The sequence below is a fragment of the Cavia porcellus genome, unplaced genomic scaffold (genome assembly GCF_034190915.1).
Source record: "Cavia porcellus strain 051 isolate PalLab524CR breed Dunkin Hartley unplaced genomic scaffold, mCavPor4.1 scaffold_5, whole genome shotgun sequence".
Lineage (NCBI taxonomy): Eukaryota > Metazoa > Chordata > Mammalia > Rodentia > Caviidae > Cavia > Cavia porcellus.
In genome coordinates, this window is record NW_026947488.1 from 76,146,864 (window position 1) to 76,171,511 (window position 24,648).

Genomic DNA, 24,648 nt, shown 5'->3' on the forward strand with positions numbered 1-24,648 from the left:
GCAGGCACTGTGCCACTGAGCTAAATTCCCAGCCCCAATTAATTTTAAACGATTGGTCATTTGTAATTACTTTTACATATGTATTTAATTAGAGTAAGTGTTCTGATATTTGAGACTTGCAAAGTACTACTGTTAATTTTAAGGCTGGTTGATAAGAAGGTAATTATTCTATTCCTGAGTATGTCTGAAACTTGGCACAAATTTTTGTTTTGTTTTTTGCACTGGGAATTGAACTTAGGATCTCACGCTTGCAACCAGGTGCTATGCCACTGAGTTGTATCGCCGACCCCTTTACACAAGTTTTTAAAAAATTATTTTCAATATTCTTTTAGGAGACAGCCATAATCTAGAAAAAGCCATGAAACATTTTGGGCATCTCCTGGGTCATTCCCTTCCATCACATGTGAATTAAGGTGTTAAGTGGAAAGTACATACACCTGCTTCAGACTGCTAAATGTCTGAATTAATAAAACTAGATGCAGAGTCCAAATCAGCTGGACGTAAGTCTGCTCTGATATCTCATCAGCTTCTTTGCTCCCTTTCCACCTTTCTCTCTTCAAACCATCCAGCCTCGGAATATTCGCAACATGGAGGTGGGTCAAAACAGAAAAACAGGTCAGCGCTCCCTCCTAGACGTTGCGCAGGCGCGGAGCCGCGCAGTCGCATTCCTGCCTCCCTCCCGACCTTGGCCGATCGCGCCTGCGCAGTGGGTAGCAACTCGCGCCTAGGCTTTGGGCTGGCTGCAGTCTCAGTGTGAAGGCGGCCGAGGCGGCTGTCTGAGTTAAGATGAGGCTTCTGCTGCTGTTTCTGCTGGCGGCGTCGGCAGTGGTCCGGAGCGAGGCCTCGGCCAATCTGGGCGGTGTGCCCAGCAAGAGACTGAAGATGCAGTACGCCACAGGGCCGCTGCTTAAGTTCCAGATTTGGTGAGTCTGTGCGCCCGACCCGGCAGCCTTGCCCCACTCGGCCTTTTCTGGTGGGCGTCGCTACGCAAGGCCCGGGCTTTGCGGCCTAGCTGGCTGCACCTTTCTTGGCTGGGAAGAACGGTGCCAGTGCCTTCCGCAGTCGCTCTTCCCTGGGACGCTGCTGCAAGATGCTCGACTCGCTCTCGGTTCCCCCACACACAACCACTCCCTTTTTGCGTCTCAGAATGATGGAACTCGGCAGGAGGGAAGGCGGGAGAGGGTAAACGCTGGGAGGCGAGGACGCGGGGACGTTTCTCTCTGCGGAGGACTGCGCGTCGACGCGCCATGCTGCCCCGGCGGCCTGCGGAGATGGGGAGAGGAACCCTAGGGTTCGCCACCCGGTTAACTTTCCTGCAGTCACGCCAGGCGATCTCGCCGCCGGGCTGGACGAAGGTCAATTCGGGCCGTTAGAGAGGACCCGGGAGGACAGACGCCTTTTTTTCCCACGCCTGCCGGGTGACTGTTGGTGAGGGAGCAGGGGTCTTCTGACAGCCGGCAGGCGTGCAGAGCAGATCAGGGGAGCAGGTTCCAGGGTTCCTATTTCCTGAGTGTCCGAAAGGAGCCCGTCGGTCTTCAAAACTTTGACGGCTCACTTCCACGCTGGTCTTCTCCGGTCCCGACTCCCGGAAGTGGCCTGCTCCGGCCTGGCTTTCAGCCTTTCAGAAGTCTTGTCCATTCATAGAAAGAGGAAAAGAACCCTGCAGTTTTTGGCGTTAGTCTGTAATTCATTTTATTGTTACTTAGTAGCAATAAGTGTTATAAGCAGGACAGTGATTTTATGAGTGGAATTGGGGAAGGCTAGGATTTGAAAAGCTCAGAATTTTTTTTTTTTGTCTTTTTCCTTTTTATCGGTACCTGGAATCGAACTTACGACTGCCTGCTTTACAAGGCAGGCACTTAAGCCGCTGAGCTAAATCCCCAGCCCCAAGCTCAGAATTTTTAAAAAATCATATAATTGTAAGAATAAGACACTACATTTCGAAAGATCTCACCTGAGAGCTGAGGTTAAAGGAGTTTGCTACTACACTAGCCTCCACAAATCATTTAAAATCAGCTCTTTAAAAAGTTCATGTGGGCTGGGGATTTAGCTCAGCAGCGTAAGCACCTACCTGGCAGTCAAGAGGTCGTGAGTTCGATCCCAGGTATTGAAAAACGAAAAATGTATTAATGTATTAATATGTCTACAAAAGTCTGGATTTCTACCTTATCTTTGCTTAATACTGCAAATGGAAGCGTAGTGTGACAGTTCTCTTCATAAGTGTTTGGGATTAAACGCAGAGCCTTGTACTAAGCATTCATTCCTAATCTATTTCTTCAGCTACTCCTTGACTTGTATTACAGAGTGATAGTCATTTTACCAGCATATAAAATTGAGGGTTGGATAGATACTTTGGGTTTAAATAGTATAGTTTAAAAAGAATACAGTTTTCAAGTTGATTTTTCTGTCAGGTCTCTTGCTTTTCGAAAATACTCTGTCTTACAATTACTGTCACATTACCAGATGTGTTTTCCATTGACGATATTCTTAACAAGGGTTTGTTTCAAGCAGTGTAAACAAATGTAGGGAGAGGGACATTGGGTCCTTTCTTCATATTAAGCTTTTTAAAAAAGTAAAAAGCATTTGAGTGAACTTTTGAAACTTTGGTTGTTTTGGCTTTTAAGTGCAAGCTTGTTTCAAACGTCTGATATGAGTTTCTTTTGCAGTTACACTGAGCATGTTACAAAAGTACTTCATTTTAAAATACATACATAAAGCCGGATGTGTTGGTGCACTCTTTGTAATCCCAGCACTCGAGAGACTGAGGCAGGAGCATCCTTGCAAGTTTGGCTCCAGCCTGGGCTACTGAGTGACCTAAGGCCTGCCTGAGCTCCATAGGGAGACCGTCTCAAAAAGACCACCCCCAAATATGCGCGCGGGCACACACACACACACACACACACACACACACACACACACACACACAGAGTAACTTACTATGTTCCACCACGCACAGATAAAAGTCAGTTTGCTTGTTTTTTTTTTTCTAGAGATTAATCTGTTTATAGTAAAGTATTTTGGTAGAATTTCTTGAATATCCTAGAGATTAATCTGTTTATAGTAAAATGAGTATTTTGGTAGAATTTCTTGAATATCCATGTGCAAGTGAGAGAAAAGAGAAGAAGCTAATTCAATTGAAGATAAACCCAAAGTTGTAAAATTCATAAGTTTTTCATTAACACTTAATTTGAAAGATGGCTATTTTAAACTTTCTTTTCAATTAATTTTGGTTCCTTTATACTTTTTCTTAAATAACTGTAGTGGTAATTTTTAACAGTTTTATAATTGCTAGGAGAACAAAATAGCACCATAATGCACAAAGGAATTAAATCCTAAAGAAAGGAAACCTTATTACAAAGTTAGCAATTCTAGGTTTTTTTTTTTTTTAAAGAGTGCCGGCTGTGTGCCAGGAGGTAAAGATTTCATTGTAAACAAGATAAATATCACAGTTCATGAAGCCTACAAAAATTGTATCTTTAGTCTTTGGCTGTAATATCAACTAATTTTATCGAATAGAATGTGATAGGTTTGATGACATTGGTTTAACATTTGGAAAGAAATTACACTATTTGGACGTTTTAAACAATAAACATTCAAAGGAAATTACCGGGTTACTTTTTTTGCTTTGATTTGTGTGAGTAAATGTATTAAGGTCACCACTTGTAGGTATGATGCTTGGCGTGTATGCTTTATTTTCTTTGTGATTTAATATGTTATCTACAGTTGCTGTAATTTAGAGATTACTAACTCTTTACAGTTAATAGTTGAACATTTGATAGTTGAATTACTACTAAGGGTGGTAGATTAAATGAAGTTAAAGTTTCAAAACTTAAGCAGACCATGGCAGAATTTTCAAATCTTTGTTAACTTAATCAACTGTTGTAATTTTCAGACAGCCGACTTCAAACTATAATTTTAAACATTTTTTTTATCTTTTTTCAAATTCATTTTATTTAAGGATAGAAAGAAAAAGAAGAAAAAACTACAAAATTTCAAAACACATCAAGCAAGGGGCAACAATGGTACTTACATTGCTCATTGTCATCCCCAAATAGCCTAAGACATCTGTATTCAGCTACATGAACAATTCCAGCACAAATCTTTCTCTTCAGCAAACTCAAAGCAATCAGCAGTATAACTGTCTTAACTGTTTTTTTAATATACATGTATGTACACATATACATATATTTTTTCATTCACTTGTCACACCAAAACAATGTGATGTTTACATATGTGTCTTATTTATTTTACTAATAAGTATGTTTGTAAGTTGCATCCATTTACCGATAAAAGCGTCCAGTTTATCCTTATGACTGAGTTAGTACTCCACTCTATAAAAAATACCACATCTTTTTTTTATCCATTCCTCAATCAGGTTGTTTCCAAGATCTGGCTATTACAAACTGTGCTGTTATAAACATGAGTGTACATATATCACTGTTGTACAATGTTTTTAATTCTTTTGGGATGATACCAAGAAAGGGAATGGCTAGCTGGGTTGAATGGAACCTCCAATCCTGGTTTTGGTTTTTTAGTTTTTTGGTACTGAGGATCAAACTCATGACCTTGTGCTCGCAAGGCAGGCGCTTATGCCTCTTAGCTAAATCCCCAGCCCAATCCTAGTTTTTGGAGGAATCTTCACACTAATTTCAAAGTAGTTGCATCAGTGTGCATTCCTACCAACAGTGGAAAAGGGTTCCTTTTTCTCCCACAGCTCCTCCAGCGTTTGTTACTGCTGGATTTCTTGATAAGAGCCATTCTTACTGGGGTGAGGTGGAATCTTAGTTTTGTTTTAATTTGCATCTCATGAATGACTAATAATGTTAAGCATTTTTTCACGTATTTATTTGCTGTTTGTATTTCTTCATCTGAGAAGTGTGTATTCATCTCAGATGCCCATTTTTGGATTGAGTCTTTTTTTTTTTGGTCTTTTTCCTTTTTATTGGTACCGGGGATCGAACTCACGACTGCCTGCTTTCGAGGCAGGTGCTTATGCCGCTGAGCTAAATCTCCAGCCCCTGGATTGAGTCTTTAAATCTGGAAGGACTGAATTTTTTTTGAGATCTTTATTTGCTCTCCATAGTAATCCTTTTTCTGAGGACCAGTTGGAAATATTTTCTCCCCCGTTATGGATTGTCTCTTCACTAAGTTGATGGTTTCTCTCACTGCGCAAATTTTTCAGTAGGGTAAGATCCCAGTTGTTGATTCTTTGTGATAGTTCCTGGATTTTGTTCCCAAAGTCTTTGCCTACACCAGTGTCCTCAAGAGTTTTACCTGCTCTCTCTTGCAGCAGATTCAATGTTTCTGTTTTAATGTTGTTAAGATCTTTGATCCATTCTGATTTTGGCTTAGTACATAGTGGAAGATATGGGTCCAGTTTTAATCTTTGGCATGTGTGAAGCCAGTTTTTCCAGCACCATTTATTTCAAAGAGGCTATCTTTCTTCCAGTGGATGTGTTTGGCACCTTTGTCAAAGATAAAGTGATCTAGTGTGTCTGGAGTTGTTTCTGCATCTTCTAATCTATTCCACTGGTCTTCAGGTCTGTTTTTTTTTTTTTTTTTTTTGCCAGTACCACACTTTTTATCTCAGTAGCTTTATAGTATAATTTCAAATCAGGGATTGTGATGCCCCCTACCTTGTCTTTCTTGTCCAACATTGCCTTTGGTATTCTAGAGCTCTTCTGGTTTCAGATAAATTTTAGGATTGTTTTCTCTAATTCTGTGAGACATGCTATTGAAATTTTGATTGGGATTTCATTGACTGTATAATGATTTTTGAAGTATGGCCATTTTCACTATATTACTTTTTCCTACCCAAGTGCACAGGGTACCTCTCCATTTTCTAATATCCTCTTCAATCTCCTTTTCTAGAGTGCTATAGTTGTCAATGTAGAGGTGTTTTACAACCTTTGTTAGATTGATTCCTAGGTATTTTATTTTTGTGGATACTATTGTAAAAGGTATTGTTTCCATGGTTCCTCTCTCAGTGAGTTTGTTATTTGTGTGCAGGAAGGTTATTGATTTTTGAGTGTTGACTTTGTAACCAGCTACATTGCTAAATTTGCTTATTAGATCTGGAAGACTTTTGGTGAAGTTTTTGGGATCTTCTAAGTGTGTCATTTGCAAATAACTATAGTTTACCTTCTGCCTTGCCTATCTTTATTCCTTTTATTTCTTTCTCTTGTCTAACTGCTCCAGCTAAAGTTTCTATGTTGGATAAGAGTGGAGACAGTGGACATCCTTGTCTTGTTCCTGATTTTAGAGTTAAAGCTTTCAGTTCTTGTCCATTTATTATGATGTTGGCTGTTGGTTTGTCTAACTATAATTTTAAGAGGTAAATGAAGCAGCCATTACCAAAACAGATTTTTGGTTGAGGGTTTGGTAAGTCATCCTAGGAAAGATGACCTACTTTCATTGTGGACAGATATTCCAGAGGACAGAGAAAAGATAAACATTTGGGAGAAGGGACTTTAAGAGTTTTCCAAAAAAGAGGAGATGGAGCTTAGAGTACAAAGGTAGTGGCAGAAGTACAAAGAGATCTTTAGCAAATGAAATTAATAGCTTTAGGTGATGAAATAGTTGGTCCATTGTATCATAGGCTAAGTATCCATAGGCTCCACATCCATGGATGTAGCCCGCCTTGGAGCGAAAATACATTTGGAAGAGAAACTGCATCTGGGCTGAACATGTATAGATTTTTTTGAAATTTGTTTGTAGGGCTGTTTTTGTTGTTGTTGTTTTGTATCAGTGATCAAAGTCACAACCTTGTGCTTGCCAGGCAAGCACTGTGCCGCTGAGCTATGTCCTTAGACTCTTCCTTGTCTTTATTCCCTAAATGATGTACATAGATAGCATTTTCATTGTATTGGGCATTACAAGTGACACAGAGATGATTTAAAGTAACTTGGATGTGAGTGGCTTCTATACAAACACTGACATTTTGTATAAAGACTGGAACATCTGTAGATTTTGTTTCCAAAGTGGATTCTGCAACCTTTCCCCATGGTCCATAGTGGCCGGAAAGGAGAGCTATCAAAGATGACTCCTGAGTTCTGGAATGATGGTCTGCTTTTCCCTGGTGTGATAATTAAAGGAGATAATTTCTGTGGATTAGTTTTCAGTGTAAAGGAAGCGAAGGAATACAGAATTTTGAAAACTGGTTGCAGCTGCTAGGAGAAAACCCCCACAGAACAAATTTTATCACTCTAGAATAGACATATTAATTTAAACTAGAAAATTCAGCAATTACGGTACTTCACCATGCCTGTGACAACAGTGGATTGTAAAATGCACCATTATTTTATATACCATTTAGAAAGAAAAAATTACTGCTGTTTAGAACATGACACAATTATAATCATAAGAAAGCTGACTGGTGGCGTACAGCTGTAATCCCAGCACTGAGAGTCAGAGGCAAGAGGATCACAGTTAAGTTCAAGACCAGTCTGGGCCACAAAGTGAGTTCAAGGCCAGCCTGAGTTACAAGGCAAGATGCTATCTCAGAAAAACAAAAAATCCAAAATGAACAAAAGGTAATAATTATTTAGAAATCCTGAATCTCAATACTTGAAAGGGTGAGGCAGGAGGATTGCTAGAAATTCAAGGCTAGCCTGGACTTAATAGGGAGATCCTCTCAAAAAATGAAAGAAAAAAAGAAAATGGGGGAGAGAATCCTGAATTTGTTTTGAACAGTCCCCCTTATACAGTTCAGACCAGCTTTGAATTTACAGTGTTCCTCCTGCCTCAGCTTCCAGAGTGCTAGGATTGCAGGTTTTCCCTTACCAAGCTCAGAAATACATCCTTTTTGAGACAGAGTCTCACTATGCAGTTCAGGCTGGCCTTGAGCTCACTTTGTTATTGCCCAGGCTGGTTTCAAACTTGCAACATCCTCCTGCCTCAGCCTCCCTAGTTTATGTGCTACCACACCCTGCTCTGTTACATCATTTTAAAAGACCACTTTTGACTAGAAACTGCTCATCTACTGGACTAGCAGTTTGGGGGCTTAGTGTTTTGTTCTGCCTGCCTGTTATCCTCTGACTGACATTTAGTGAATTATATAATCTCAGTTTGTTCACCTAGATAATGAAGATATTGTTGCATTCCATTTACTTCTGATATTCTGTCACTATTTTGTGCAAATCAGAAGCCCAGTTTCAGTAGAAACTGAAATCAGTGATAGAAGATGAGTAAACAGCCTGGCATGGTGGCTCATGTCATTAATCTCAGCACTGAAAGTTGAGATAGGAGGATTGTCAGAAGTTCAAGTCCAGCCTGAATTACAGAGCAAGATCCTATCTCAAAAAACAAGCTCAAAAAATAAAAATAAAAACAAAAAACAAGAGTGAGAGGCTTAAAGAAAAAAAGTGAGGATTTTTTCTTTTTCTTTATTCACTTATTTTTTTATTTTTTGAGGCAGGATTCTACTATGTAGTTCTGGCTAGTCTTGAACTCACTATGTAACCAGGCTGACCTTATACTCATGGCAACCCCCCTGCCTCAGCCTCCTGAGTGCTGGGATTACAGGCATGTGCCACTATAACCAGTTTTTTTTTTTATGTCTGTGTCATTTAGGAGTATAGTTGGATCCTTCTGGCTCCTCTGGCTCCTTCCTCCTTGCTTTGCAAAGCAGTTATGCTTTTATATATCTTACTGTGACTGGTGCACGGTTGTGTTGGTGAGGAAATCTCATTCTGTAGGGTTTGGCCATGAACTGCTGATGATCAAGTCTTACAGTAATGGTGGCATTGTCTGAAGTTTTGCTTATTCCCCTGCTCTACCTTTTTATTTTTTCATGTCATTTGCTCCCCTCCCCCTTGTCTACTTTTTAGGATGATGGGATTTTTTCTTTTTTTACAGTAATGTTTGAAAACCAAGTTAGATACAAGGTTTACAGTAAATAGAATCAGTAATGTAAAAAACCAGAAGAAGGATTACCTACTCAGAAGGAATTGGAAGCCTTCGCAGAGGAAGAAATGAAAACTTTTAAGAGCCTAGGGTGCAGTAGCTCAGTGACACGCCTCCTGCCTGGGAAGCACCAGGTCCTGAGTTTGATTCCTGGTACCAAAAAAAAAAAAAAAAAAAGAAAAAGAAAGAAACTTTGAAGGGTTTGGGAAGCTCCAGGAGATGCAGAGAAAGTGCTTTTACACGCCAAGGGAAGAACAGTGAAAATGAGTACATGTAGGAGGGAGAAGGGGCCAGAAAACGGAAATGGTGAAGGGCAGAGTGAAAAATCTGCCGGGGATTTAGCATCTGACTGGCAAACAAGGGCATGAGTTCCATCCCCAGTACAAAAATAAAAAATAAAAAATCTTGTATATTGTGCAGTATGTATTATAGTCTCTTTCAGAATGATGCATATTATATTATATACACAGATTTACAATGTGCTTTTAATTTTATTTTTGAGATTTTGTTTTTTGAGACAGGGACTTGCTATATAGCCCAGGCTGGCCTTCAACTTACAACAGCCTCCTGCCTCAGCCTGCTGAATGCTAGGATACAGGAGTATGCTACCATGCCTAGCATAGTATGCTTTTTAAAAATGTGTCCAAACCCACTTATTTTCACATTAGTAAATGAAGATTTGTATTAGAAGGTATAGTATCTAAGAAGGACATGCTTTCTTTAATAGTACTATATTAGTTAACATGCTTGTTTGAATTTTTAATAAAATCACTTAGTTAAGATAGATATACTTAAGTACCTTTGTACACTTACCCAGTGATTTCCATAAAAAATATGGTTGATAGAAGTACAGTGTTAGGATGTCAAAGGATATTACATTTTAAATTTTGACATAGTTGGATTAGTATTTGTTGTAGTCAGGGGTTGTACACAGAGAACAATTCAGATCAGGACATGGAGTTTATAATATTTTTATAATGGTCACCGGAAGTTAACACAGGAGAATGCAGGAAATCTATCTGCAACACCAACGACATAGATTAATTAGTCAAGAGTCTAAACCCCACGGCAATGTCCCACATGAGTCCCGATAAAAACCCAGAACTCAGGACAGTGCCTCCACGAGTCCAACTGGAAGTCCAGAGCCCACAAGAAGGACTCACGCCAGTCTCTTTTACGGATTCGTGCTGGGAAGACCCAAGGGTCAGCGGTGGAAGCCAAAAAGTCTATGCCAGCAGGATGAAGGTGCTGTGCTAGTGCGATGAGGGTTCTACATTGGAGCCGAGAAGTCACACTCACAACAAAGAGCGGGGCTGTCCTGAAAGGCACCACAGCCGTCCTCAGCGACATGGAGGCCCCGAGCTCCTCCGACAACAAGCACAGTCGGGTACGTGCCAGGAAGCAGCGTGACAAGTTCACCCTGGAGATCAGGCAGCACATGTCTTCCCTCCGGAGCCAGGAAGCAATGCTCGATGTGAAGACCAAAGCTTCTCCAGGAGAACCAACAGCTCAGACAGCAACTCGTAGGAGAACCCACAATGCCTCCTTCACACCTCAATCCCTCCTAACACCTCTCTTCTTCTCACCTATTTATCCTGACAACCCTCCTCAGGTGGAGCATCTTCTCTCAATGCATGCTGATGTAATCCAGCTGGTGTTAAGTTGACCACTAGTTATCAAACCATAACAGTATTCTTGGCAGATTGTGGAGTGGGTTAGGTTTTCAGAAATTTCTGTTTTGCTTCACTATAGTCTTAAGAATGACATTTGCTCTTTTTTACTAGATTTTCTTTGTGACCTAATGATGGCCAAGTGTGGCAGTACACACCTGTAATCTTCATGTGGGAGGGTGAGGCCGGGCAATAGTCATGAGTTCTAGGCAAGCCTAAACTACATAGTGAGATCCTGTCTCAAAAAACAAAGCAAAAACAAAATAGTGTTTAGTTTTATTTGTAAATGTTTAGTAAGCTCTCAGAAAAAAAAGATATTTTCTAGCTTGGTGGCACTGTGCCTGCCTGGCAAGTGCAAGGTCTTGAGTTTGATTCCTGGTACAAAAAAAAAAAACAAAAACAAAAACCATGTTTTCTAGAGGAAAAAAATCTGAATAGTCTGTTAGATTAATTAGATTACAGATCAATCTCCTAATGATACTATTCAGATCTTTTTTAGATCTTTCATAGGTCTCACTGTGTAGCTCGGGTTGGCCTCAAATTTACAAGGATCCATGTGCCTCAGCCTGCCAAGTGCTGGGGTCACAGGCATGCATCACCACACCCAGCTGTTTATTTACCTTTGGTCACACAGATTTCAGCTTCCACTCCATCATATTTTTCTTTAGAACCTTAGTATGGTTTTTTTTGGCGTGTATGTAGTTAAAAAAAATTAAATTTACCATCTTAACCTTTTCTAGGTGAACATTCATTAATATTAAATATATTCATTTATTGTGCAGCAGATCTATAAAACTTCTGCATCTTATAAAAGTTAGACTATTTTGTACTTGTTAAACATTAGTTACCCTTTTTTTCCTCCAGCCCTTAACAGCCAGGTTTCTATGTTTACTTTTTGTGATTCTGACCATTTCAGGTACTTCATAAATGGAACTATAAGGTATTTATCATTTATGACTAGCCTTTTTTGCTTAGTATAAATGTCTTCAAGTTTCATCTATGTTATAGCAAATAGGATTTTTAAAAGCATATTTCATTACCATGTTACCATTTTTTCTTTATACATTTAGCAGTTGATGGATATTTCAGTTGTTTTCATCTTTTATAAATGTTGTGATCAGCATGGTTGTACAAGTGTCTCTTCAAGATGCTGCTTAAATTTTTGTTCTGTATACCTGCAATTGGGATTGCCCAGGTCTCAATCTATTTCATAGTGCTGCAGCAACCGTTGCCTGGGTAATTTAAAAAGGAAAGTTGTTTCTTCTGTTTTAAAGTTCTGGAGGCTGGGAAATCAGAGCTCAGCCCTAGTCTCTGATAAAGCCTCTGTGTTGCTTCATTTTAAGGTAGAAAAGGTGGGAGGGCAAGCCAGCCCTGAAGAGAGAAAGCAGGGAGGGTAGACTTTAGACTTGGTTTACAACAGCCCATTCTTGATCCTACAAGAATTTTAATTCACCCTTGAGAAAGACATTAACATGTTCAGGACAGGGCTGTAAACTCACATGTCTCACTGCCAGGTGGCTTGAACCACCAGTGGTTCAAGTGGTACATGCATGACTATCCCATCAAGTGACTTTTTATTACTTTTACTGGTAAAAAGACCATAAAAGTTACTCAGATTTGTTTGTACCACCCTTCAAGCTGCCTGAGGGCACAGCCGTAGTGGAGGTTCAGACTGGTGGAACATGTTAATCTCTCTCAAGACCTGATCATGAGTTTTGGAGAAAAAAAAAATCAGATTCAGACCATAGCAGCTGGATTATATGGTGATTTCTAATCTTTTTGGATATGTTGAAAATAACCACACCCTTTCACTGTTTTTGCTAACAGTGTAGGAAGTTCCTGTTACTACTTATTCTTATCAACATTTAGTATCTTCTTTGAAAGTAGCCATCCTAGTAAGTTTATAGTTCATTGTAGTTTTACTTTTTGAGGACCTCAAATTATGTTCTCTGTCCTCTCCTTAGGGTTGGAGATTGAACCTAGGACCTTTAAACTATACATGTCCTTAGTTGTTCTTTTTGTTTGTTCGATTGTTTTTTTTGAGGCAAGGTCTTGCCAAGTCACTGAGCTCCCTGGGCTGGCTCAAATTTGTGATCATCCTGCCTCAGCCTGTCAGAGTTGAGATTACAGGGATGTACTACTACGTTTGGTTCTAATTCTGCTTTTTGATTTTGAGAATTTTCTTACAGTTTTTCCATATTTATTTTATCATCCTATTGCAGATTAGTTTTCAATATAATATAGCCTCTTATTTTTAATCTTTTGGTTACTGATTCTGCTTTTTTGTTTTGTGACCTTTTTTTTCCTGTAGTCTTTTTTAAAAAATTCCTTTCTCAGCTGGGCGTGGTGGCTCACGACTAGCCTGTAGTCCCAGCACTCGCATGGCTGAGGTGGGAGGACCATTGGAGTTGGAGACCAGCCTGGGCTACAAAGTGAGCTCAAGGCCAACCTGAACTGCATAGCGAGACCCTGTCTCAAAAAAGACAAAAAAAAAAAAAAAAAAAAAATTCCTTTCTCAAACGACGAAAAGCAGTTTCAGGTACTGTCAACTAACAAACTCTTATCTCCTCCATTAGACTCTTATCTGCAGTAAAAGTACGTAGATTTTTGTCTGTTTTATGTAATGTAATTTTGGAATTTAGAACAGTTAGTGTTCGTTAAAAAGCAAACAGAACAGTGGAACCTGTCACTGTGGTTGATTTTGTGATAATCTAACCTCCTTATTCCCTCCCTCCCCATCAACTAGCTCCTAGCAGGAGTGTAGTGCTGACTAAAGTAACTAAGTCTTTAGTTCTCAAAATACCATATTTTAAAAGTTAAGAACTGTTTAGATAATCAAATATATTGTAATCATAAGTGTGTACTTGGGCATTGAAGTCTAATGGCTTGTCTTGGTTTTAAATTAGCTAGGCTTATTGGTTATCTAGCTTATTTAAACAACAGCAACATTAAATTTTCTTTAGAGAAAACAATTATGTTAAAATATGAATACTTGAATATAGGTGAAGAGTTTACTTAACATGTTGATTTTTACGCTTGTAACTTTTCTATAAATTTGAAATTAGATTAGTAATATAAGCAGCCCAACCTGCTTTTTGAAAAGAAAAAAAATTAATAGTAATAATAAAATATTACATGAGGTAATGTTAAATATAGAAGGTATAAGTTCATTTAAATATTTAGCTATAGAGATTTATTCTTTTCTGAAATAAATTCCAAGGAAACATTCTGTGTAAAGAAACTATTGGGTTGGATATCTCTTTTTTCTTTTATCTTGTTTTTTCCTTCTTCAGTCTTTTTGAGACTCTGGCCTTGAGCGCACTTTGTAGCCCAGGCTGGTCTCAAACTTGGAAGGATCTTCCTGCCTCAGCCTTCCAAGTGTTGGGGAGAAAATTGTGAGCTGTCGTACTTTCGATTCTCTTTTGAAAAGCAGGAGAGATCTAGGGGGAAAAAACTGAGATCTAGTAGTATATGTACTACTTCATCCTGTCAGATTAATTTAATCTGATTTATATGCTGGTTCCTTGGATGGGGAGGATTAGTCTTGCTTTTTGCCTCAGTTGACAAAGCTGGCTCTTTCGTTTTTATTGTAACTTAAGTACTGACTACTTTGTTCCAAGTGGATCCTTCATTTCCTCATAGTGCTTATGGTGGTATTTATGTGTTGCTTAACTTAGAAAGTGGTGAATTTAAGTGCGGGTAGTCTTTCCTGAATTTGTAAGCTCTTGGTTGAAATTTATTGCTGCCTCCTTTTGTAGAGATAGGGTGTTGCTATATATTGCAGGCTGGCCTTAAACTCACTGTGGTGCCCAGGCTGGCCTCAGACTCAGCAGTCCTCCTGCTGCAGCCTCCCAAGTGCTGGGATTACAGGCATGCACCACCATGCCCAGCCACCTCCTTTTTTTCTGTAGGAAATGTTCTCTGAGGTTGTATTCCCCTATACTTGCTGAGAAACATACACAAGATCTGAAAATGAGTTGTTAAAACTTTAATGGAAAAAACCAGGCGTGGTAGCTCACTCCTGTAATCCCAGCACTTGGGAGTCTGAGACAGGAGAATCAATTGCAAGTTTTATACTTGCCTGGGCTACAAGGTTGAGCCCAAGACCAGCCCAAACTGGTGAGACCTTGTCTCAAAAAAAAAAAAAAAAAAAAAAAAAAACAAAAAAACTGGGTGCTGTTGCTTTAATTTCCACAGCAATGTATTACTGAGAATTCTCTTATTCTCTTCCCAGTCTTGTTTTCTTTTATTTACTTTGGAAAGTGGAAACAAACTTACAAGTGAGAAGGACTCTAAATTTAGCCTAAATTCCTCTTTTTTTTTTTTTTTGCTACTGGGGATGGAACTCACAATCTCATACTTGCCGGGCAGGTGCTTATGCCACTGAGCTAAATCCTCAGCCCCTAAATTCCTCTAATAACGATTGAGCAAAAAACTGGCCCAGTTAGGGCAGAGTAAAAGTAAGGTCCAGGATTTATTTTTTTCTCTCTCTTTTTTTAAAAAATCGGTACCGGGGGATGGAACTCACGACTCCATGCTTGCAAGGCAGGCACTTATGCTGCTGAGCTAAATCCCCAGCCCCAGGGTTTATTGTTTGTATGTGTCTTATGCCCCAAATGGGAATCTAGCTCATTGGAATAAGAATTGATTTTATTGTTTGTGTTAGCCACTGATACCACAAACAAAAAAGAACACATTGGTGTGGGAACTCAAGATATGCTAATATATGTGAATCGATACTTGATGTCTAACTGTAACCCAGAGCTATACAGTATAGTGTTATAATGGGAGGATTTTTTTTTTTTTTTTTTTTTTTTTTTTTTTTTTGGTACGGGGATCAAACTCATGACCTCACTTGCCAGACAGCTGCTTATGCCACTGAGCTAAACCCTGGCTCCAATGGGAGGAATTTTAAGAGGGGATAGTGTGAAATACATAAACAGAAAAATCACCTAGGTTTTATCATTAACTTACAGTGAAGGTTAAGAAAAAATTCTAATCTTGGTGATAATCTTTAGTTTTGTCTGACTACAGAATAACTCTACATAGGTGTATTCTAAACCACTTAATAAAAAAACACTTTAATTTTTCTGCAGTGTTTCCTGAGGGTATAGGCGGGTGTTTGAGGAGTACATGAGGGTTATTAGCCAGCGGTACCCAGACATCCGAATTGAAGGAGAGAATTACCTTCCTCAACCAATTTATAGGTAAGTAAATTTCAGAATTAAAGAAAACAATTATTGATTTTATAATCTTTTGTAGAGTGATTAATAACCTTTCCTTGGTTATTGTTTCTTTGTTGGTTGTACTGTTGAACACAGAGAAAACTGCTTTATAACTGCTTTGAGTCTAACTCAAATATAGAATGCTTTTTCTGAAGAAGGAAGAAGGTTGTTTTGAAAGATGCCAACTGTTTTAAAGATATATTTTCTTTAGTCGTCTTTATTGTGGAAATAGGCTAACTCTTCACCCCCAGCTTTTTTCCTTTGGTGCTAGGGATTGAACCCAGGACATTGCAGATACTAAGTTTGTACTCTTCCTGTGAGCTAAAGCCCAGTTCCCTAAATTGCATAGCATATCCGTGATATGAAATTCTGTACTGCCTTAAAATAATTGTGTTTTTAAAGGCCAGTTTGTGTAATTTTTTGAGTAAAATGACTAAATATTTGTTTTTTAACTGTATGGTAAACTTTCATTACTTTTTCTGTAATTAGTAACTTTTAGAAAATGTCTACATATGTATATGTTTACAAATGTCTACATATGTATACATATGAATTATTAAATTTTAAAGTAGATGAGAAATTGTGGTTTCTGATTAATTTGTTTCTTTTCTTTTGATAGGCACATAGCATCTTTCCTGTCAATCTTCAAACTAGTATTAATAGTCTTAATAATTGTTGGCAAGGATCCTTTTGCTTTCTTTGGCATGCAAGCTCCTAGCATCTGGCAGTGGGGCCAAGAAAATAAGGTATGTCATTTAATAGCCCTGGGAATTGTAGGTTTTTAGTTTGTCAATGGGAAGATTTTTAATTGTTTTATACTTGTTTCTTATTTTTTGGTTACTTCAATTTATACCACTTTTTATCTCTGGGCGGGACACACCTCTGGGTTCAATAGTTATAGTTACATATTAAAATGACTAATACATTGAAGGGTAATGGTTTTTTTTTGAAATTTTGTTTTATTAGTACATGTTTGCAATTCCAAAAGTTTACAATCCTCTTGGGAGGTGGTTACACACACATATTAATTACAGCTTGGTTTGTTTTCCCAATATAATCTTTTTTCTCTTTTCTATCCCTCCCCTCTCCTGCTCTGTTTCCCCTGTCACCTTTTTCATACTTATTGATACTGTTTGTCTTAGCTCATGTTGTGGCATTCACATTTATTGGGGTTATTAGGATCCTGTATATGACACATCTTTATTCCTCTAATTTCTCCCCCCTTTCCTCACCCCTCATCTTTGTTCCCTTAGACCATTTCTGTTTTGAGTGAGATCTATCCTGAAGGTTAATAATCCTACCTTTGATTTAGGGATATAGAGATACATTCTTTAGTGGAACCTTGGGCATATACTGCTGGATTTTCGTAACTTTGATCATTTCTAGAAAAATACTGTATATATATAGTATACTTATTATACCAACTAAGGTGATATTAGTGGGTTGAATCACATTAAAAATTGGATTTCCCTTTAACCTATTTCAGCAAAACCCTTTAATTATTCTCTGACTTTTCTGTTCAAGGGGATCTATTTGCCAAATCATTGGAAAAAATGTCTAAATACACTTAAGATTCTTGTGGTATTCTTTTTCCTTTATAGAGTCTTATAGCATACCTTCTCTCCAGATCAAGCTTGTTTTTATCTGTTTTGAATGGTCATTTAAAAAAAAAAATTTCTATCATTGTCAGAAGTGGGTCTAATTTTTTTTTCTTTTTTTGGATGGAATTGCTTATAGATGCTCTTCCTGTAATGTGTTCTGTTGTTGGGACCTCTATCTGATCTTGTCTAAATACCGTTAGCAGACTCCTGCATAGCTGTACTTTTTCTTAGGGAACCATTTATTTTCAGTAACATAGAAGACTTCATAACATAAACATCCTCAGGTGTTCTCTCTAATTGAAGTATGTCTGTACCCTGTTATTAACAAATGTTGATTTGCAAAGGACTCAAAGTAGGAAGATAATTACTTGTTGGTAAGATTTTGCACTTAGTGATTCAGATTGTATTTAAGGCATTTTTACTTCTCTGTATATATACAGATACAGATACCAATACAATATATATTAATATTGATACACTGTGGGAAAAGAATATATATAAAAGCTATACTTTTATGATAGATCCTTGTGTATTGTTCCCTCAAGAGCAAATGCTATCAAACCCTACCTAGTTCATGTGAGGCAAGACAGACAGCTTTTTGTTGTCTGCAATGGACATTTATTTCTGTAAAATAACTTGCTATGAATTGATGTCTTCACTATGTCCATATACTTTTTTTTTTTTTTTTTTTTTTTGCTTTTTGAGACAGGGTCTCACTATGCAGTTCAGGCTGGCCTTGGGCTCACCTTGTAGCCCCGGCTGGTCTTGAACTCACAAATGATTCTCCTGCCTCAGCCTCCCAAATGCTGGATTACAGGATGCACCACCATGCCCGGTTTTAATCCTCACTATATTCTAATTATTTTGCCAAGTTAATTTTTTTTGTTCAACAACCTCTGCTATCTAGGGAAATAGTAGATTTGACTTCAAAAGGTAAATAAATGTACTTCTAATACATGTATGCTCTCTAATATGTTCCTTAGTTTGACTTCAAATGATTTGGTTAAAACACAAATAGGTTGTATTGGATCATAGTTAGTAATTGTTATATCACTAGTCTCTTGTGGATTTTTTTTCTTTTTGATACCGCAGATTGAACTCATGTCTTTGCACTTGTCAGGCAGGCGCTTACTGCCACTGAGCTAAATCGCCGGTGAATTTTTTATATTACATTGCACCATAAAAATGTAAAATGAATCATTACATTGGCTTTTTTTTTTTACTGGTATTAACTTGGATTATTATGAATTCTCTTTGAAACTCTGTGTACGGTATGAATATCATAAATTCTTCAGAATGTATAGGGCTATGAATTTACGCTTGATTTTTCTTGCTCTGTAGATGAGCCTATGAAATAACAGTAATAGTTTATATGGAAACTTTCAAAGTAGATTTTTAAAAAGCATTTATTTACCAATAAAGAAAAACTGCTAATTAAGTAGATCACTGTCTGTGTCTTAGGTTATCATATTTTCTTTTAGGTCTATGCATGTATGATGGTTTTCTTCTTGAGCAACATGATTGAGAACCAGTGTATGTCAACAGGTGCATTTGAGATAACTTTAAATGGTAGGTTCTGAATAGTTTGTGTTTTGTGATAAATTTTATATTATTTATAATGAACATCATGCTCTTCTTTTTTCTTTATTTGAGAGTACCGGGGATTTGATCCAAGACCTCACATGGTACCTAAATATTCTGCCACTGAGTATAGCTCAACCCCTTTTCTACTTTTTAATAGGGCAAACTTCTTCAGTGTTCACATAAAGAAGTTTATTTTGTAGAAATTTAGGAGACAGAATAATTTGGAAAATTTCAACTTGTCTATCTGTATTTTTACTCTTTATTTTTAGAGTTTCTTGAGGAATTGATCCTTCATTCTTCCCTGTTGTTTTTTTGAGACAGTGTCATTACATAGTTTAGGATGCCCTTCAATTCACTATGTAGCTCAAACTGGCTGGCCTCAAATTGAAATCAGTCCTCCTGCCTGAGCTGTATCGCCACATCTGGCAGCCCTCATTTTTTTGTTAAATTGTTTGGTCATCTGCGTCCATGGATTTAAAATAAAATCTGTATGGTAATTCCTGAATATATGGCTCTGGAGAATTTTAACCTTTTTCTAACTGCCACACCTGGGAATCTTAAACATAACCTACTCAAATGAACTTTTTTGGTACTAGCACTTGAACTCAGGGCTTTTGCACATCTGCAGATTTTTTTGTTTTGTTTTTTTTCTGTTTTTGAGAAAGAGTCCTACTAAGTTGCCCAGATTGGGCTCAAATTTTAATCCTGCTGCCTTGGCCTCCTACATTCTGGGATAACAGACACCTGCCACTAACCTAGCCCCCAGATAAACTCTTGACTCCTTCTCCTTCCTCTACCACTCCTTTACCTTCTCTTCTGGCATTTTTTGTCTACCCCATTGCCCGGCAACCTGGTATAGCATCTTTTGTCTTGCCATATCTTTTCATTTTCAAAAATCTATATCTTTGCTGCTGTCACTCTAGTCTCTGCTAAAATAACTTTATTACCCTATTATTCTTTCTCTGAACAAAAAGTTGGCAGATAAGGCCATAAGCTAACAGTGATTTTTACTTTTTCAAATGGTTGAAAAAAATCAAAAGGATAATTTGTGATGATGAAATTTCTGTTTATAATAAGAATGATGGAAATTTGTTTTCTCCCTAGTTATGTAGATAAACCTCTGTAATCTCTTGGACTTTGTCTCTTGATTGATAAAGTAAAATTGCTCTTTCCCTTCTTACAGAAACAATTACCAAAGTCTGCTCTAGACAATAGAGTGCTTTATTTTTTCAAAAAAATTTGGGGGCAGGGCAGTTCTGGAGATCGAACTCACAATCTCGTGCTTGCCAGGCAGGTACTTGTACTCCTGAGCTAAATCCCCAGCCTCTTGTTTAAGTATCTCAAATTCATTAAATGATTTTGTTTTCAAGATGAAGAACAGAATATTAACATAGCCAAAAGGCCTGAAGCCTCTAGTCTAGGGGTGACTGTGGTCCTGAGTTTCATAGTCTTGCTGCCTGTTTAAGGTATGTTTTATTGGAACACAGTCATGCCAGTTCTTTCTCACATTGCCTGTCCCTGCTTTCAAGCTACCATGAGTTGAATGGCTATGTCAGGAGACTATATATTTTCCTTAGCCAAAAACTTTACTTTCTGGCTGGTTAAAATTCATTGACCCTGACCTAATTCTTTGTACCTCTCTAGCCTTATGTTATTCATCCTGCTCCTATATTTCACTTATGGTGATTTTCTGTTATTTTAATATGCCAGGCTCTTCTATAGCCTTCATAGTTCTCTTTATGTGTTTTGTTTTGTTTTGGTGACTGTTTTTTTGAGTTCTTTTGGTTTTCTTTGAAACAGTTTTTCATTGTGTAGCCCAGTTTGGCCTTAAACTCTTGATAGTCCTCCTCATGAGTACTGATTGGAATTGCAGGTGTGTGCCATCATGCCCGACTTTCAGAAGTTTTCTAGTGTCATGAACTTTAATTTCCTGCTAATTTTTCTTTACCTTTTGTCACTCAACTTAAATAATGTTTTCTGACTGGTCAGAGATAGAGGTATATGTTTGTGTTGTTAAAGCAGTGTAGCATTTTCTAGTTTTAAGCTTAGCACACAATTGTAATTTTTTTGCTCTTTGTGTAATTCTAAGTATTTTGTGTAATAGAGTGTAAGCCCTGAAAGATCAAGAAGCTATATTTTCTTACCTTATCCCCAGTTGTGTCCATAAACATTCTTTTTTTTTTTTTTTTTTTTTTTTTCTTTTTCGTTTTTATCGGTACGAGGGATCGAACTCATGACTGCCTGCTTGCAAGGCAGGCACTTATGCCGCTGAGCTAAATCCCCAGCCCCCAAACATTCTTAATTTATGAAGTGAGTGTCTCTTTTAAAGCCATCTTGTAACTTTGTGTTTACCATTTATTTTTATAGATGTACCTGTGTGGTCTAAGCTGGAGTCTGGTCATCTTCCATCCATGCAACAACTTGTTCAAATTCTTGACAATGAAATGAAGCTCAATGTGCATATGGATTCAATCCCACATCATCGATCATAGCCCCACCTAACAGCACTGAAAACTCTTTTGTAAGTAGTTTTATTTTATTTATTTATTTATTTTTGGTACTGGGGATTGAACTCATGACCTCACACTTGGCCAGGCAGGCGCTGATGCCACTGAGCCAAATCCCCGGCCCCAATAAGTAGTTTTAAAATAACCTAGCTAAGCTGGTAGTGGTGGCATGCACCTATAATCCTAGCACTCTGTTGGCAGAGGCAGGAGGATCACTGGTTTTTAATATAGTTCTTATTAGTAATGAGTATGTCCATTAAAATTCATAAATATATCAAGAGAGTTTGGGCCTGCCAAAATAAGATTGTGCTAATAATATCATCTGGAAGGCTTAGTTGAGCCTGCAACATCATTATTTACTTATTCATTTGTCTTTTTGAAACAGGATCTCACTATGCAATTCAGACTGGTCTTGAGCTCACTTTGTAGCACAGACTGGTCTTGAACTCAATTCTTCTGCCTCCGCCTCCTGAGTACTGGGATTATAGGTATTGCACTATCACACTCAGCTTGCAACATCATTTAAAAAAAAAAAACTTCCAAACTCCTCAAAGCCAAAATTGATACATTATAGTAGAATGTGTGTGTGTGTGTATTTTATCTTACTTTCAAATAATTAGCTCTTAGAGCCTGCTAGTTTTTAGCAGTTGAAGATAGAAAATGTATAAGCAAATGTGTGACTATAGTGAATAAATATTGAACTTTTACTTTGCAGAGTTCTCTTTTCTTTTCTGATCAGAATTTACATCCTAAGTTTTAAGAGCATGATTGTTAAAATAATTCTTTGTTCTGTTTATCTTTCAGACATTAAGGAATTTTTGCAAGAGCAGCGTGACTGACATTATGAAGGCCTGTACTGAAGACAGCAAGCTGTTAGTACAGACCAGATGCTTTTTTGGCAGGATCGTTGTACCTCTTGGAAAACCTTAATGCAATAGTTTTTCAGTGCTGGCGCATTTTGGAATTCTGCACATTCGTGGAGTGCAATAATACTGTGTATCCCCACCCCAACCCCATTCAACTAGTTAATTTTTTTTATTGTAGGCATTATTGCTACTTACAACTTTTCCTCATTTTTGAAAAAGTAGAAATTGAGTTACTGATTGTTTTTTTTTTCTCAAGATGTCTTTTAAGTCCGTTGTGCTTTTTTAAATTAATTTTTGTTTTTTTATAGTTTAAAGTCAGTCTTTTAGGGAATACAGCTGAACTTCCCAAATACTTTGTCAAGTTGATTAGACACCTCAAATTTGGCCATGTTGAGTTTATGTGGTTTTCAAAATATTGCTAGTTATGAACAGTGCATTATATAAGATTATTGGGGGGATCCAATGTCCAGAGTACTCTACCAATTTGTGTGTATGTGTGTATGCGTGTGTGATACCAGAGAACTACTACAAAACCAACTGCTTTTTAAATCCTATTGTGTAGTTCATGTGTCTTGCCTTGACCAACCCAATGAGTTGAATTAACTGGGCCTTTATACTTATCTAAATAAAAAACTAAGCAGATGTCAGTTAAATGAAAATGTTTCAATTTATTGCTCAACTGTACCTGTTAATATCATTTTTTTTTCTTTTTATCGGTACCGGGGATCGAACTCATGACCGCCTGCTTGCAAGGCAGGTGCTTATGCCGCTGAGCTAAATCCCCAGCCCCTAATAACATTTTTAATAATTGCCTAATTTTTGTTTTTGATTTACAGATAATCTCCATAAGGGACAAACTTTACATTCACATACAAAAAATAGGTACATTTACCATTTTTAGGATAAGTAAAACTTACCTTACTATATAAAAGTTCCTTCCAATTTCTTTACAACATTAATGTTGCCGGGCGTGCGGGCACACACCTGTAATCTCAGCAAGTGGGAGGCTGAGGCAAAAAGATGCTGTAAGGTCAAGGCCAACCTGGGTTACCTAGTTCAAGTCTAGCCTGAATTCTATGGTTAGACTCTTCGCAAAATAGTACAAAATAGGAAAACCCTCAAAAAATTGCTATTAACAGAGATCTCCTGTGTACCTAATTTGTCTAGAACAGTTATTTATCTATCTGTCGATCCTAAGTATCTGTCTATCTATCTTGTCTATTTATTTTTGAGATAGGGCTGGCCTTGAAGGCTTGTCTCAAACTTGTAGTGGTTCTCATGCCTCAGTCTTCTGAGCAGTGGGACTAGACGTCTGCCACCATGCCCTGCAAGAATTTTATTGTATTTAAACAAAATTGAAGGTTTTAAAAATTTAATTGTGTGTGTTTTTCCAGAGTTGTGAAGTTTTCTAAAAATTTAAATTGATAAAGACTGTAAGAATGATTTAACAGAAATGGAACCATAATGTACCAAAAAAGTTATGTATCAGCAACAGTGATATACTTCAGCTTCCATAAAATAGGGGAGGCAAAAGTTGGCCTAGATTTGTTGTGAAAATAAAAAGATTTAAGGATAAGTTACGAGGTAATTCAATGTTGGTTTCACCTTAAACTTGGTCAATGAATACTTACTGAATGCATATGCAGTAGTAACCTGGATTGTGAAAGCCTGACACTGGGAATTTTAGATTATAGGAAATTATTCTAATGATTCACCACAGAAAATTGATTCAGCAATCGTTTGTCCTTTTAATTAAGAATATACCACTCTTAATCTCAGTTCTTCATACAGTGATAGTAGGCCTTAAAAGTTCCTTAAAAATTAGCACTGAGAAGGTGTAATACCATTTGATCTTGTGTTAAACTCCCTATCTCCTGCAAGTTGGATATCCTGTACAGTGTGTCTCAGGGTCTTTTTTTTGTGAAGGGGAGGTAACTGGAAATCAAACTCAGGATCTCGTGCTCGCCAGGCAGATGCTGTGCCACTGAACTATATCTCTGGCCCCCTTGGGGTCTTTTTTCTTCTAATGAACATTCCACTATTGACACAGTTAAATTTAGCATATAGACATTCAAAACCTGCGCCTTGAATGTTCCCATGAACTTGACAGGTCAAAATGAAGAACCTAAGATTCAAAAGCAGCTTTCTCCATGTTTGCCTTAAGTTGAATAATTATCCTTTAGAGAATAAATTTAAGTGGCTTCTCCACTGAAAAAAGCTCAGCTATTTTGTAGACATCCATCAATGTTTTGCCTTATGCTTAGTCATATTTAAATACACAACTAATAAAG

The 24,648-nt window shown here is 37.7% G+C and overlaps 1 protein-coding gene across 1 annotated transcript; it reads left to right on the top strand.

Moving 5' to 3' along the window:
- Positions 1-743: 743 nt before the first annotated feature.
- Selenot (selenoprotein T) lies at positions 744-22,469 on the top strand. The gene is given in 6 exon segments (NM_001257992.1): positions 744-923; positions 15,671-15,781; positions 16,419-16,545; positions 18,882-18,969; positions 21,352-21,505; positions 22,296-22,469. Coding segments are annotated over 5 exon segments (588 nt in total). The 5' UTR covers positions 744-786; the 3' UTR covers positions 21,477-21,505; positions 22,296-22,469.
- Positions 22,470-24,648: the final 2,179 nt, after the last annotated feature.